At 45.4% G+C, this 16,369-nt stretch overlaps 1 protein-coding gene across 1 annotated transcript; it reads right to left on the reverse strand.

Moving 5' to 3' along the window:
• Window positions 1-4,651: 4,651 nt before the first annotated feature.
• Window positions 4,652-16,218, reverse strand: snx18a (sorting nexin 18a). Its single transcript, XM_031856614.1, has 2 exons — window positions 14,348-16,218; window positions 4,652-6,048 (listed from the first exon to the last, which is right to left on the reverse strand). The coding sequence occupies exons 1-2, from the start codon at window positions 15,855-15,857 to the stop codon at window positions 5,795-5,797; spliced, it is 1,764 nt and encodes a 587-aa protein (XP_031712474.1). The 5' UTR covers window positions 15,858-16,218; the 3' UTR covers window positions 4,652-5,794.
• Between the last annotated feature and the right edge of the window lie 151 nt (window positions 16,219-16,369).

The following is a 16,369-nucleotide window of genomic DNA, read 5'->3' on the forward strand; positions in this document are numbered from 1 at the left end:
CTCAGTGCTCAGTATCCCCTATGTTCCTGAGCCTGTCAGCTGTGTCGGGACAGGGTCTCTAACCTCTGCCTCAGTCGGCTCAGACTCTGATCAAAGGCCAGTACAGACCCGGCTGTAATTGGAAACAGATCCAGCCAGAATCCACCTCCGGCAGGATTATGCTGAGTGCAGGCGAACGCCACACATTCCAAAAGCATGAACTCTGCAAAACGATAAAAAGACGAGACAGAAACAGCACTTGATGTTTGCTTCTGTCTTACATGTGGAGAGAAAGGGGGGGGGGGGTTGGTCCCACAATGTATCATCAACTGCACTCTGACCTGTGTGTTACTATTCATTGCCGGCACTGTAAAAAAAAAAAAATAAGAATAAAGAACAAAAAATCCTGAAATGGGATCATAATAATGTTTGATCTTCTATGCACGAAAGATTAAGAGCATGACACCGAAGAGCAAGAATGAAGCCTGAAGAAAAGACGCTATGGGATCGCGAGATTGATTGGCTACTGGTACTAGCTTAAAAATTAGCATATGGACATGACAGTGGGAGCAACCTATTTATTTCACTGTTGGCAAGAAAGCAAATAAGCATGTTTCTGAAAAATGGTAAACTATTGCTTTAAGGTAGCGTTGAAACGACTTTGGCCCTGCGTGAAAAAAAACAATGCAGTCCTCTTTTTGATTTGAGGCCAAGCCAAGGCCTCAACACACGGGTTTCCCGGCAAAAACGAAGGGTCGCCCGGGCCAAAAAATGTAATGTAGCTCAACACGATGATATCTGGCGAGCCACAGCTGCCAGTGGCCAATCAAATATGTGCAATGTACGTTGATGGTAGATTACTTTGCAACCTGAGTGCTGTCATAAAATCATATGTTAATGAGCCAAAATCCTCAGTGTGTAATTTGAACAAGCTAAAGTACAAATAGGTAGCCTACCACTGAAATGTACAACTATAAATCTACATTTGAACAACTAATGAGTCCTTTCCTACCAGTGCATATGGAGCACCGGACAGCAGCTGTTTCAACACACCGTGCAAAAAAAACCAACATGTCCTGTTTTTTTAATAGTCACTCCTTGGCTTGAAATAAGTTACTGCAACCTAGGACAAACCATTTCCCTTTAACAGAAATCCTGTGTTTGGTTTTTGCACTTCCTTTTGCAGCATAGTAATATTACATGAAGAGCTTTCATGAGGGGTGAAATCTTTGTGGTTTGCCTCGGGGCATTTCCTGGCATTATGATGTGACATTTGGAAGGCTTTAATCAGCTGAAGCAATGAGAGGAAGTCGGGGTCAAACTTTGTAAATGTGAAATTATGTCATGGGAATTGACGCACTCTAAGCACCGAGGTGGTGAGCCGAGGGTGTATTAGTAAGCGGATGTGAAACGATGCATGGGTGTTGTGGTAGGAACTCAGCAGAGATGATTGATTTGAAGGAGCATGTTCACTTTTACAAACAGAAATGAGCATCAACAAGAGGTTTTAGTCCCAGTTTCTTGGTTTCGCTGAGGAATCAGAGGTGAGAGTGCAACAGGAATTGGGTGTAATCTAGACGAGAATCTCGAGACGCTGAATCAGTCCTTATGAAAGCAATGTGGTTGGATGTGGCGTCAGCGCCGGGTCATGAGAGGGGGAAACCCTGTGCTCTCAACTGCCTCTCAGTGCCAACCATTGAAACGAAGGGAAAACAAACCCATTTCTAGATGGGTTTTTATCTATTTTTTTTATCTATTATCTAGATTTCTACATAATATTTTGGGTGTCTAGTCATGGCTGCATGCTCAAGGACCTCTCATGGTTGCGGTGACTCACTCTTTCTCAAAACAGACTTTATTGCCTGTTTTACTCTGCCTGCTGCATCCTCACTCACTACTCTTAACCGCACCCAGGGGCCGCTGGTGTCCGACGCTGCTCTTGTGGCAAAACGGTTTCACACACTTGACGTCTGTGATGACACTGTTCTGTTTCAACAAAAATCCAAGTCTGAATCGAGAGCTGTTGTTTCCTGCATGCTAGACTGTGGTGAGTAACTGCCTCGGTTTCTCTTTGAGTCACTGAGGTGACGATGACCTCACTCAAAGCCCTCTGCATGTTTTTGCACGACTTTAAAAGGCGATATTGTTCTTATCATAAGTAGGTCTAATATTGCTAATTACAAAATTTTCTTTTTCTGAGCTATGTGTGCCTAACATTGATAATTCAAAACAACCAAAGCTTGTGGGGGGAAGAGGAAGAATGTGAAAACAGGAGCACCCATTTCCCCGGGCGTTGGCAGTATCGACGGAAGGCCTGAGGCTGTGTGCATCTTGTTGAGTTTATGAAGAGAGTGGAAAAACCAAAGATTTAAATTGAAAAATAATGAAGATGAAGATCCAACCGGATGTAGTTCCCACATGACAGGATATCATTATCTATGCTAGCGGTGTAGCTCTACAGATGGCTATGTCGGTATGTCGGTCGGTCCGCCGCTTAAATCCAGAAATATCTCGCCATGGGATTTTTATCAGGCGTTTGTGATGCCCAGAGGGGGAAACTTCTAACTTTGTTGGAGCTTACCAGCATGTTGACATTTTTGGGTTTTTTTTGTGAAATGTCCTGACAACTTACATTCCAGATGCCAAGAAGATGAATCCTAATGACTTTCCATCCAACGCCACCACCCCAGTGAAACATCTCTAAACCTTCCCGAAGTTTGTGCCGTTATTCATGGTTCTCAGATGATGCATCCTAATGACTTTTAGTGATCCCACGACTTTCCCTTTGGCACCGACACGGGGGTTTGAAGCTTTAGTTTAAGTAGCTCTTAGTCTTGTTGGAATTAAAAGGCATCTGCTCTTCCTGCGGAAATGGCTTCATTAACTACACATAAAGAAGCTGTAATATTTTGGAGAACAGCATTTTATCACAGTACTAAGTAAACTAGTAACTACTAGTAAGTAGTATCTTACTCTATTTCATTATTATACAAATATTTTCCATCAATTAGATACCTTGGAAGGAGAATATGCAGTTTTCTATCAGTATTACTGTATTGTTTTTATGTATTCTGGTTTGGAGGACAGAGCAGAACTGTTGACGTGCACATAGGGCTGCACGATTATGGCCAAAATCATAATCGCGATTATTTTGATCAATATTGCGATCACGATTATTTATCACGATTATTCATTAATTTTAGGGACAACATCTTTTTATTGCACTTTCACGTTTAAATGAACAAGAACACTGCTTCCACTTCCATTGTTGTGCTACATTCTGGCTAATGTACAAATCTTTGCATCTCGTAGAAGCAAAATATAAATAAAATAGTATCAACACTTTTTACCCAAAATCAAATCAATTGAGCACTGCTTTCACTTCCATGTTGTGCTACATTCTGGCTAATGTACACGTCTTTACATCAAAATAAAACTTATACGGTTCTTATTCACCTGAAGCAAAATATAAATAACATTTTTACCCAAAATAAAGGGCTAACTAAAAATAAATATGTGTGTTGCTCACAGTATTGATTGGACACGTCTTTGGCCAAAGGAAATGCGATTGCATCCGTTATTTCAGCGTGTCTTTGGGAGGTGGATGGATACGCTGTGGCGCTATGCAGGGTCGCTGTTATGGTTTTCTGGGTTGACGTTGGACATGGACGGAGATTCAGTGAGGTAACGTTAGCTTTGGCCTTAATGCATTCGTCGTACTGTGGTTTGTGGTGATTTTTCAGGTGGCTGAACAAGGTAGTTGTATTGCTACGCGGCGCAGACACAACTGTAACGCACTCTGTGCATATGATTTGTTCTTGGTTAACATCACTTGGCCTAAATCCAAAAAACTTCCAGACAACGGACGATGATCCTTTTCGAGGGGCTAGCTCCTCGCCTTCTGCTCCTGACATTTGATTTAGCTTTCACACGACACCCGTGACCGTCTGCTCTCTGTTCTGTTGTCTGTCTCTCTACTCTTCTACTAATACCGGAGTCTGCAGGGTGCGCGCATGACACCTCCCATCTCGTTCTCCCCCTGGTGGTCGGCTGACTGTTAGTTGAGGAAACGCTTGATTTGATATGTAGCAGAGCACGCATTTTAGTCAATATCGCTGACGATCATGCTCATTTAATCGTGGCAGCCAAAATCGTGATCGCGATTACAATTCGATTAATTGTGCAGCCCTACGTGCACAGTGATAATCTTTCTAACAAGTCAGATCATGTGCGCGAGGAGAGCGTGTTATCTCCAATAAGCACTGGTCTGCATCATGGTTATCTCGGTTAGAGGTGGTGGAGATGACGGCTAATGAAAAAAAAAACTCACCCAGATATTTTTTTTGACCTTTTCCTGTTGACTACGTGTTCGCTGTCATATGCTCCGGCACTTCTAACAGCGGCCAGATGTCCCAGATGGCTGGCCGGGCTCACGCGCTGTCAGCAGATCTGCCGACAGAGCGTGAGCTTAGCATGAAACACTGATACGGCACACCCCGGTCCTCCAGGGACGCTGCCAAAGAAACCTGCAGAGCAGCTCAGTTCATACATTCTGTAGTGCGAGTGTCTGAGGCACCTTGAAGGACCGTTAAAAGGCAAACAAACCTGGATTCGGGCTCATGAGGTATCACATATGAGTACATCACAAAACACACAGGACCAAGCCAACAGCTTTCTGTGAAGGAGGGATTTATTTTCTCTGCTTCTATATTGATATTTTCATGATGCAACCAACATCACGAAGGTTAAAAAAAACAAACAGCAGTGCTGTCTAGAAGTGTGCTATTAAAAAGACGGCATTGTTATAACAGCCTGCCTCTGTAACACTACCCCAAAACCTAAGCCTGAAAAAAAACACGTTGTGTCGACACAAATTCAGGTATCCGGCACCGCGAGTGTCCATCGTACCCGTCACTTTAATAAGCACCGGTGCTGGCTGTGCAACATGTAAGGCGACGGGCTCCTATTGTCAAAGCAGGTAATCCTCTCTTGATCCTGATTTAGTCCACTTTGAGTGTTAAAAATCAATCCTGGGGGGGGGGTGAAAGACACAGCCCTCATACAAAGTACAGTGGTCTTTTTTGTTGTATTTCTTCTAAGCCTGCAAAATGTGTAGCTTTGTAAAAACAAATAGAACATATTTCAAAACTTACAGTATATAAAGCTTTTTAGTAACTAGTAAAACACAAATGACCGGAGTGACGTAATCAGAAGGCACAGCGAGACAGTGGTGACGGTGGCGGCTCCGCGGGAGGGGGGAGGAGATTGTAAACAGTTTGTCCCTGTTTGTCCACGGAGAGAGATACCAGGAAGTGCTCGAGTGTTTTTCCAGAAGGCAGCGTTTTAGCCCACTGGAGCAAGCGCTACTCCTGGAGTTTCAGTCGGTTTCAAAGAAACAACCAAAACAGTGTTGTAAGGCTGTTAAAAACGCAGATACAAGGCTCTTAACGTTGAATGGATTTAATTCCCCAAACCCGCCAGACCAAGATGCGCACCATCATCACCATTGGTTCTCATTACATCTGTTTTTTGTGTTACAAGTTGGCCTGACTTCATTAAATGACACGTCTTCTCTGAAACAAGAACATCCAGTGCCCTCCCACCTAAAATAATGTGGCCAACAAACAACCTGGATTTGGGTTGGAATGTCAATATTACTGGAACGTCATCCCCTTGACGGCTGGTTTGAACGGCGTTCACCAGTATGTGGTACTGGCGGTTGTTTGCCCAAAAACTCCACTGGCCGCCAGAGGGGCGGGTGCACGGCCATCCATCGATCGCCGAGGTCTTAGGAGGGCGAAAGAAGCGCTCCCTGTTACGCGTCGTCGTATTTCTGCAGGGCCTCCTCTAGCTTGCCGGTGATTTTTTGGAAGAAGGCGATCTGCTGCTGCAAGTAGTGCTGCATCTGTGCCTTGAAGTCGCGCACGCGGATCTGGTGGAAGTGCTGGATCTCGGCCAGCGTGGCGCAGGAGATGATGTTGCAGCGCTCGTCGATGCCGTCCGCCTGCGCCCGGTCCATCTTTCCCTCCTCCACGTGCTTCTGGCTCTCTTTCACCTTCGTCAGGGCTCCTGTTTTTTTTTTGGATTGGGAGACGACAGAGGCAAAAACTATAATCAGGATTTATTTTGTTGTCGTAAGTGCTTCATGAGAGTGTATGTTCCGTTAACGGAAAACACCCACGCCATTTATTTATCAATGTTCAATCACATAGATACTATTTTTACCAGTGTGGGAAGTCTTAAAAAAGAAACATTTAACTCATCAAACAGGCCGTCTGACTTTTTTTAACAGGAAAGTAAATGAATCATCTCAAGATAATTTGCTATTAAGATGCAAGAGCACAGCCTGACAGTGAATGTTTAACTTCAGGGAGGCGGCTGAAAATAGTTTGATGAACAGTTCGTTCCAAACTCCCTGAGAACCGGAGCCACGTCTGCATCTGTAGTTAGGGAATGTGAGGGGGCCCGACTCTTAAAAATATCTATTGCATTATGTCACTTCATAGGCTTTTTCTAAATAACCATTTATGGGAATTTTGCTGGCAGTTTGATACCATCTACAGATGATTGTTGGCAATTTCAAGGCCGTAATATGAATATGGGTAACTGCCCACTAAATGTGAGCAAGTCTAATTCTTAAGACTTAGCTCTTCTCCAATACTGATGTCACAGTAAAGCAATCCACAGATTGCTTGGAATAAAATATCTTACATGTTTTATACTGCTATACAAGAGCAATGTTGTTTCTTTATTTCCATGTCTTCTACATGACTCTTTGCCTGGAACATGCAGCTTTTGCCTCAGTCGTTTACCACGATACCGTGGACGTAGCCACCAAGAGCATACACATTTTAAAACAAGTCAGATGGAAACATTAAAGTCAGTCAGAGACGATGTTTCTATGAAGCTTAAAGGGACAGTTCACCCCAAAATGAAAACTACATATTTTTCCCCTTACCTGGAGCGCAATTTATCAATCTAGATTGTTTTGGTGTGAGTTGCCTAGTTTTGGAGATATCGGCCTTCTCTGCAATATAATGGGACTAGATGATACTCGGCTTGCGGTGCTCAAAGCGCCAAAAAATACTTTAGAAAAACTCAACCGCAATGTCTTTTTCCAAATATATATTGACCCGGTTTCTAAAGATAATTCACCTTGTGAGCAGATATATTTAGGAACTATGGTTTTAGAGAAAGTACGTGTAAAATATGCCTCCTTAAGTTAGCTTAGCTTTAGCTAGCTATATTAGCTAAGGCTGACAAAACCTACAGGTGACACTTGTTATTTGTAGAAATTAAGGCTTTTGTCTTTTTGTGTCTAAGTCAAATGATTTAATCTGAACACGGCTAACAAAAATGTACACTCTTTAAATTTCCACTACTTGATATTTCCCATCACAGTCATTTGGTGGTTACAGATTTGGTTACTAATTTTAAATGTACCGTGACGAGGTTATAGTGAGAAAGTATAACTTGCAAGACAAGTCAATCCAGTACATCACTACTCATACTGAGTGTTTCACCTCTGAGTTTCCCCTCTACCAAGAAGAAGAGCTACTTGCTGTCGTCACTGTGGTCACATTGTGGCATGAGAGGATGAAGTCGTGATGGTTTACAAACCTTTTTGGCCATAATGGTGCCAAAACATTAGCCTACTAATTTGCAGACAGAAGCTTTGACGGGAGCAGAATGCAGGGTTTAAAACACCAGGAGCAGATGACGGATGACTCAAACTGATGAAATTTTCTGACCGAGTCAGGGAAGAACTGTCACGAGTATTGAGTTTTGAGTTGAAAGGAAAGAGAAAAGAACCGGTTGTGACCTTCTGTCTGATCTAACTACTTAGCAACGTTTGCATGTCACGGCTGGAGTCAAAGAAAGAAACGATCCTCAGGGGTGTGACATGAATGCCGACGTATGTGTGCTTATACAGTTCCCAACCCAGCCGGAGTGTGATATTCTAAGCAGAAGCAGGTGGTAAAGCCAGAAGTCGCATTAGTAAAGTTGTGATTTTCGACATTTGAGAGCTGTTGCCCTGAGATGTTCTTTTTGCGTGAAACTTGTTCTGTCCTTGTCGCCTTTGTCAATGTGGCAGAAACATTGGTTTACTCGATACTTTGACACACAGCAACTAACTCAGATTTACCGTATGCAGGTGTGATGTTACAGATTGGTAACACTGACATTGTTGTAATTGTTCAAAACACCACTGAAAACATTTGGCACTGAATAAATGTCGTCTCCGAGCGTTTAGGGCTTCAGGGCGGCGGGTGAAGGTGTGATTTGTGCCCTTAATAAAGCATACAGCAGAACTTCCTGTATTGACCTATCATGGGATTTTCTCGTCATGTGAGATTAGTCACCGGCGCTCTGTTGAAAGTCTGATTCAGCCCGCTTTTTTCCTGAAATCTGAGACCACAGAACTCTCACTGACATAACCCTGCACTCTTTTGGCTTCTGTCGACCCTTAAGAGTTCACAGAAATGCACAACGGCTTCCTTTCTCTCACTGTGTGTGTGTGTGTGTCTGGCTTTACTGTATATTACAGCACAAAGAGTAAAAAAAAGGTTAACCCCCCCCCAAAAAAAGACACACCTTTCGCCCCATCCCCCACAAAGTCTGCCCAGTTTGTCTTCTGGCTGTAGCTCCGTCTGCTGCAGTTTAACCCAAATCTTGGAAATTCCTTTGATGCACAGCAGATTGGACATGACAAAAAGAGAGGCAAAGATAACACGGGGAGGAGAGAGAGAGAGAGAGAGAGAGAGAGAGAGAGAGAGAGAGAGAGAGCTGTCCAAAGACTTACATGCCAATCCCAAAGGTGTTTACCTTACAGGTCTCTGGCTTCCTGCCTTTTAAAAGCCCGCTAATGGACTAAGGAGGAATGGTTGTTACCATGGAGACTTTATGAAAAAGTCAAGAGTTCAGTCAGAAAACATGGTGTCAGCAAACCGTTACAGACAGATGCATCATTTTCACAGCTGCTGCGAGTCATCTTTGTGGGCCTGCTGCGAAGACGGAACCGCCAATAAGACACCGAGTCTGTGGAGCAGGGCTGCAAATGGGCCTATACATGACTTTTTCATTATCGAACAATCTCCTGAATAATCTCTTAATTAAAGAGTAACCACACATTACATTACAGTCATTTAGCAGACGCTTTTATCCAAAGCGACTTACAATTGCTAGCCACAGCCTTAAACCCTTAAGCCCTAAGCCTTAAACTAAATGATATGACTATACTTCGATGAAGGACATCAATGCTGGTGTTAATATTGACATTTCATGGTTGGAAATGGCTCAAAAAAGTCGTCTACTGTTTAAAATCAGCCATAATCTGTTCAAGGCCAATTCTGAGATTGAGTCGACCGTTTAGGACTAATCCAATTTCTGAAATAAAAATATTTGAACGCGCTCTTATCAGACCCTCCACCTCGTGTCTCTCCACAGCATCTATTCATTTAACCTTTTCAGTAACCACTGTGTAGCATTACAATCACAGCACAAACTTGTTCTCTCCTTTCTGTGGATTTGAAATCAAGCTCTGAGCTCATTACAAGATCTGGTAAATCACTGTCAATGCCAAGAGTGTGTGGATAAAGCACTAAGATAGATAGATAGATATATACTTTATTCATCCCCAGGTGGAAATTTGTAAAAGTTGTTTTATCTTTCTCATTTTTTTATCTTTCTCATTTTATCTTTCTTATACATGTACAGAGGGAGGCGGTGGTGTTGATACGATGAGGGACAGCGGATTGGTCGGCGGGATTTCATGTTCTCAAAGCATCCAGTTTTGCAAGCAGCGTTGACTAGTTAGCTAGCTAACATTAGCTTGTTAACTCCACCATGCTTTCTTGCTAACGTTACACTGGTGGTTGGCGGCAGAGCTGGGTCTCTTCTCCCCGTCACATGGTGAAACGTAAGCAGCATTAGCTTTCATACATTTTTACTTTATGTAGTATTTGTGTTGTGAAACGTGACGTAACAACGCTACATTTCCATTTCGTTGATTTGTAGGCTACAATACCGACTGTTACTCCCGCAGTCTCTTTTAAACGGTTACGGTAAATCATTTAAATGTCTTAAATTAGATTTTCAGATTTGAAGGTCATAGCTTTTCTTAAAAAGTTGTGTTTTAAATTCTTTCATGGCGCTGTGGTTATTGATGTAGGTCTTCTGTAGAGGCTTGTGACGCTCAGTGATTTGCTGCGGGTGTCCGTGTTACACTTTAACTAAAGTTACACATTAATCAACTGTTTAGTCAGTTTTTCATTATCATTTTTCAAAATTCAGAGTTTATGAACTGACACTCCTGTCTGTTGTTTGATGTTCTGAAGTGCGGGGACTTTGTAGTAAGAAAACCACATTTCATCACAACAGCTGCAATGTTGTGTTGCGTCTTGACGTCTTCCTGCACAGCTTCTGCTTCAGCCATCTTTGCGGTCCCAGGTTACTGCCACCGAGAGACTGAGCAGAAAAACACTGGACACCGCCAGTATTTGAGATACATAATGCTTCTGTGTTAATATATATTGGAGATACTACAGATCCCAGCATCACCCACGGCCCTCCTGGACTCCATTGGTAGGCAGCGGCTTCAGCTCTTACGTAATCCCCAGTTACACAACACCGAGCTACCGCAATGTCTGTGACCTGAACAGCTGGAGGCAACCCCCCCCCGGAGGACATTTAAATGGCCTGTGACAACACATCAGACAGACTGCAGCGTTTGCACAGGAGAGTCGGCTGAGGTGGCCGACTCAGCAGGAAATCACGACGTCGGTGCTTTCCCTAAGTCCCCGGCCATTGTTTTATCTGATCAAATTGTGATGAGATCAGACGAAACACAGCTCACGGTGACGTTTTATCTTAGCAGGTTGATCGATGCGTGTTCCTCCTTGGAAATACTTTACTTAATCAGGACGACGAATACTTGATATCAGAGCGTTTTTATCTACTGAACTAAACCATTGTTTGCAAGTGGGTGCGCTCTATTATTTCAGCTAAACTGATAACATGCCCTTGTCTAAAGTCAACTACATGTTTTTTTTCTATTAAGAAACACTGCAGGCAACATCAATATTATCGCTCTGAGTAAATGTTTGAACAAGAACTGGTTGCATTTCAATATTCGTTCGACAAATAGAGACCAAAATGTATTTCCCCTCTACAGGAGGACCTTTTTTCAGAGCGCAATGTATCCGTTTGAATGCTTAAAATCTTCAAGGGCTTCCTGAGCTTCAATGACCCTAAATAAGACAAAAAAAAAAAAAGTACAGCTCCTCTGGTAATCGGCCAAAGTGAACTCTATCTTTGGATTGTAAACAGCGAGCTTTTACGAAACCCCCTGTCCTCCCTTCCTCTTTCTCAAGAGCCTGAACTGAGCAGAAACAACAAAACCCTGTCCTGATCTGACAGCTGCAGCATCACATTAGGACAACAATAAAAGAAATGTACAAACATAAAAGACGTGAAGCTCGATAAGTTTCTAAAAAAGCAACACCAGATATGATGTCAATATCATGGGCCCCGCGCTAATGGCTAATGGTGGCCCCTGAGGAGGTGGCGATCGATGCAGTGATGTCCGGCGTCCCTCTGCGGGACGGCTCCCGTTTCACTGGTCATTTCCAATGGGACGAATAAAACCTTGTCTGCGGCCCTAACGAGACAGACATCAGGGGGCTAAAAATGGAATTGGGTTGTTGAGAAGGCCGACGAGCCATGCTTTGACAGGCTCATTCCTAAAGAGAGCAACAGTGATATGAACACAAGAGATAACCTCTTTAATAGGGAGGAGACCACGCTCTCGAGCCGGCACTTTTAAAGCCGCTACGGTCGCCATCGGACTTTCCCACTGACCTCAAATCTTGATTATCGCTCCAGAATACGGCACCGGTGAGTCCCGGCTGACCCACGGGGCCCGACAAGTTTCCGTGTGACCACTTCTGTCTCTGGTCTACGACAGAGGATGTGGCCTAGCCTCCCTTCAGGTGTCAAACCGGGAGAAAAATGTCACGAGGCTCACCTCATAACAGAAGAATAATAGCACTCGTGCACGTTTCCTCCACACGGTACAGCAGGAAAGACGTACTCGAGTGCGAGCGACGGGCGGGACAGGAAGTGCTTTATTAAATATACGAGAGATAGAAAGGAAAAAAGGGCAGACAGAAGTATTGTCTTCACACAATGATTATGAAAAAAAAAAACACACATCTACTCTTACTAATTACAGTCATTTTGCATGCTGTGTTAACAGTTGTCAAGTGCCGGGTGATTCCAGATGAGACTGGAGAGTGAATGTCAAGTACCTTCTCCAACGCTCCCTGGAAACACGGAGGCAGTTTGAGTAGCAAGCAGCCACTCAGCTGTCCAGAACGAGGGAACTTCAAAAAATGATATTGAATGTGCACTTTAACTGTTCAGAGGTATCAGATAGCAGGTTACACAAAGATTCAGCTTGTGGTTTTCATCCATTTTTTATCTTTTACTTTTCCTTAATAGAAATGAATTAAGAATTCAGTCTTCACTCGTTTAATGATTAAGGGGGAAAAGGGGATGCACACAAAAAAAAGAAAAAGAAACTAAACCGGACCGGAGGAACTAAACATCCTCAGTCCACTAAAAAAAAACAAGACTAGATAAACGTCTCCACGCGGCTACTTCAGACCTTCCTATCTGTGGCATCAGGGCTGGGGTTGTCACACCGGACTGTTTGCGTGTTCGCCTTATTTGGGCTATGTGCGTGTGTGGTTGGGGGGGGGGGGGGGCCTGACGTGGCAAACTTGATTCGAGCTGACTGGGGAAGTTTTTGTGTCCCAACTGCAGCCTAAACACAGTCGGTCCTGTTTCCCCGGTGTTGTTATGGTGTGGACTGAATGGTCCCAGTGTTTGTAAAAGCGGGGGGGTCAAAGTGATAAACAGATGTCGACAGGCGAGGACGCATGTACCTGGTAATATACGGGTCATTGCATATCTCCATATCTATGACGGTATTCAATAAACAGAACTGGAGTATTTTCTCCAGAATTAATGTAACTATTTAAAGTATTTTCAGCGATACACTGACACAAACACAGAGTACTCTGATTAAGACGATATATTTACTATAATGTAAAGTGAGATGTAAAAACAAAAAAAAAATATTACACATCAGATTTTCTGAGAAATTAGGAGTTAGTATGTGCTTGTTATTATCGAATTAGACGCCTTAAATGTGTATCACAACATATGATTTCCTCCAGATGTGATCATATTGAATAATCGCCCAGTTTGTTTTAAATACAAGTCAGAGCATAATCTGAACATAAAGCATGGAATGAGAGGCATTAGATCACATCATCCTCTGTGCATATTGAGCCCCGTCTCCTGTACGGTGTCCCACGTGGCACAGATTCAGAAAGGCTTCTCAATTTCCAGTTGGCAGTGACGGTAAAGATGTAGGTTTCATGCGATTGTAAAGAGATGTGATCTACCAAACGGAAGCACTAAGCCCCATGTAACTGTTCACAAAGTGGGGCAGGTCGACCCTACACATTGGGGAGGAGCAAGTTCCCTTTACATTATCCCGTTCTCTTTTCCCATCAGAAGATTTCCCACGCGTGGTAAGAGAACTTCCCTCCGAACACAAACACAACTACAATGCCGTGCCTCAAGATTTTGCCGCACACAGTGAGCACAATCGCCGTGGTGAGGGTCATGTAGGAGGACGGCCTATATTTGTCCAATATTGACAACAAAACACGAGGACAATCTTATATGAGGGATTTGGCTGCAAATGAGTGTGACACTCTCCGTCCCCGGGGCACTAATGCCGTGTATGTGACACCCTGTAATGGAAAAGCAAACACATGGCTGAAACAAACCGAGGCAGCAGCAGCATGCAAACACGGCCTATTTGTTTTGCAAAGTGCCACAAGCTTCACCTGTAACCTGACAGCTTCCTTTGCTGTTGAAAACAATTAAAAACAGACTGACTCAAAAGCCACTTTGTCTATCTTTTCCAGGCCAGCAAACACACTTAAAGAAAACACTGAACCTCAGCCAAACCTGTGGTGGAAAGTGAGGTTTGGAGTCCAGATTGATGATCCCACGAGTACTATTTTTGTTATCATTGTGTGCACTGGGGGGGGGGGGGTTGTTTTGGATTTGAGTTGGATTTATCCTTTACACCTTTGTGAAGTTACAGGTTTATACTGACCTTGTCTTTAGTGTAATGTTTCAACAATATTAGTCTTTAATTATACTCTAGGAAAATAATTGAACTAAACATAGAAGTGTCCTGATGTCAGTGAAAGCAGCCTTACACACAAAGTAATAAACCGGTGAGTCAGAGGTGTGTAACACGTGTATGGCGGTGTTGCCGATATACCTTTCTGCACATGGATGATGTCAGGGTAGTTCGCCAGGTGTCCTTGATAGAGAGCTAACAAATCCATGATGGGGTCGAGGTCCTTGCTGGGCTGCTCGGCGAAATACTCCCCGATGGCCTCGTACGCGTCGCCGGTGAACGAGATGGCCTGGTTGAGCCCGGCGGAGTACGCCTGCTGGTCCATTTCGAAGGCTTGGCCGAGCACCTTGAACGACAGGCCCACCTTCTGGTACTCCTTCCTGAAGCCGGTGATCTGCTTGCGGGCGAACTCATTGGCGGTGGCACTGAGCTGCAGCGCGCCGTCGTCCATCCGCTTGGTGAAGCTCTTGAACCCATCGATCTTGCTCTCGACCTCCTGGAAGTCGAGCGGCGCCGCGGGGGTGCTGATGGTGAGGAAGAAGTTGGCACCGACCATCTCGTCCTTCTCCGCCTTCCTCTTGCCCTGCTTCCAGGCCTTCTCGTCCGCGCTGTTGCAGCTGAGGAAGTGCTGGAAGACGTCACACCGCGCCAGCACCGGGTGGCTCGTCATGTGGTTCATCCACCACGTGAGGCCCTTCCTGCGCTTGGAGATGAAGTCCTCCTCGAAGCGGCCCGTGGCCTGCTTCTCCGGGATGTGCGGCACCGAGATGACGGGGAACTTCTCCACCAGCCGCGCATACAGCCAGTCGAAGTGCTTGTACCTCCGGTTCACCTGGGTCTGCGTGTGCGTGGGCGTCAGCTTGTAGGAGATGTAGCTCTTCATGCCCTTGAACTTGGTCTGCTTGGTGGGGTCGTCGATTGTGCATGCGAACGGGTACGGGTTCTCCTGCCACTCGGGGCCATGCTGGCCCAGCACCACGCAGATCTTGTCCCCATCCTTCACGAAGCCCGAAGCCTCCCCGAGCACGAACGCCTCCCCTCCGGACTTCACGAAGGTCGAGAACCGGTTCAGGTTCCTGCTGACCGTGGCGGAGCTTTTCGCTTGCTGTGCGTTACCTCTCGACATGGAGGATGTTGACACCCTGTAAGTGGACGGCCCGTTGCCCTCAAAGTCATGATACCTTCCTCCCACAGTCCCCGGCTCGTCTGCAACGGTCGAGCTGTCGTCCCAGTCATCGTCCCAGTCATCGTCGCTCCCCTGGCTGGGCTGCTGGTAAGTGGGCTGCTGCTGCTGCGTGGGGCCCGAGAAAGCGGCAAAACTGGGCGCAAGCGGTTTGGAAAAGTTCTCGACTTTATTCTCAGGCTTGTTGGAGCCGTCAAAACCTCCCGGCGGGACGTTCGCGTACCGGGAGTCCCCAGATGTGCCGCCGCCGGCGCTGCTGTTGTTGATGAGCGCGGAGGCGACGTTGTTCCGCAGGACCTCCACATAGGACGCGGGGAACAGCCCCCTCTCCCCTCGGCTGTTCGACCCCTCAAACCAGCCGTCGATGTCCTGCTCGCTGTACAGAGTCAGGACCTCGTTCTCCCTCACCGACACCTCCCCGGGGTTCTCCGAGTTGAAGTCGTACAGCGCCCGGGCTTTGAGTGCCATGATTCCGGCCGCTGCTGGAGGAAGAGCAGGACAGCGGCGGGTAGCTTACGGCTGGGCGGCCGGTGGCAGGAGGGAAGCGCAGCGGGCAGCTCGGTCAGCCCAGCCGAAAACGACTCTTCACAACTCCGCGTTCAAAACTTCTCGCAGTGAGAGTACACACACACGTACACAAACCCTGTTTATATCCCTCCTTCCTCTCGGTCAAACATGAGAGGAAACCGCGGTGGGCTTTTAAATCCAGAGGTCGCAGCGTGTGAAACTGCAGCGAAGGTATTTTATTTTCCGCTACAACAACACTAATCTGAGCTCCTCCGCTGCTCTCCCTCCGAGCCGAGTCGGACGCTTCTGCTCTCACGCGCTGCGCAGCAACCCGCACGTCGACCAGGCTGAATAATCGAGGGCGGAGCTACAAGATGCTGCAATCCACCCAGACAACACAAATCAAGCGGCGGAGAGTGCTGCGAGTTTTCCAGTGGCGTTGAGTGCTTCACCCCCCAAAAAAATTAAAAAAA

The sequence above is a fragment of the Anarrhichthys ocellatus genome, unplaced genomic scaffold (assembly GCF_004355925.1).
Source record: "Anarrhichthys ocellatus isolate YVR2014 unplaced genomic scaffold, GSC_Weel_1.0 scaffold17, whole genome shotgun sequence".
In the NCBI taxonomy this organism is placed as follows: Eukaryota; Metazoa; Chordata; class Actinopteri; order Perciformes; family Anarhichadidae; genus Anarrhichthys; species Anarrhichthys ocellatus.

Bases quoted from the DNA above. Each gene is read 5' to 3' on its own strand.
- snx18a (XM_031856614.1), bottom strand. From the start codon at position 15,857: ATGGCACTCAAAGCCCGGGCGCTGTACGACTTCAACTCGGAGAACCCC. The intron at 6,049-14,347 runs GTATATCGGCAA...AAAAAAAAACAG, and splicing joins CATCATCCATGTGCAGAAAG to GAGCCCTGACGAAGGTGAAA.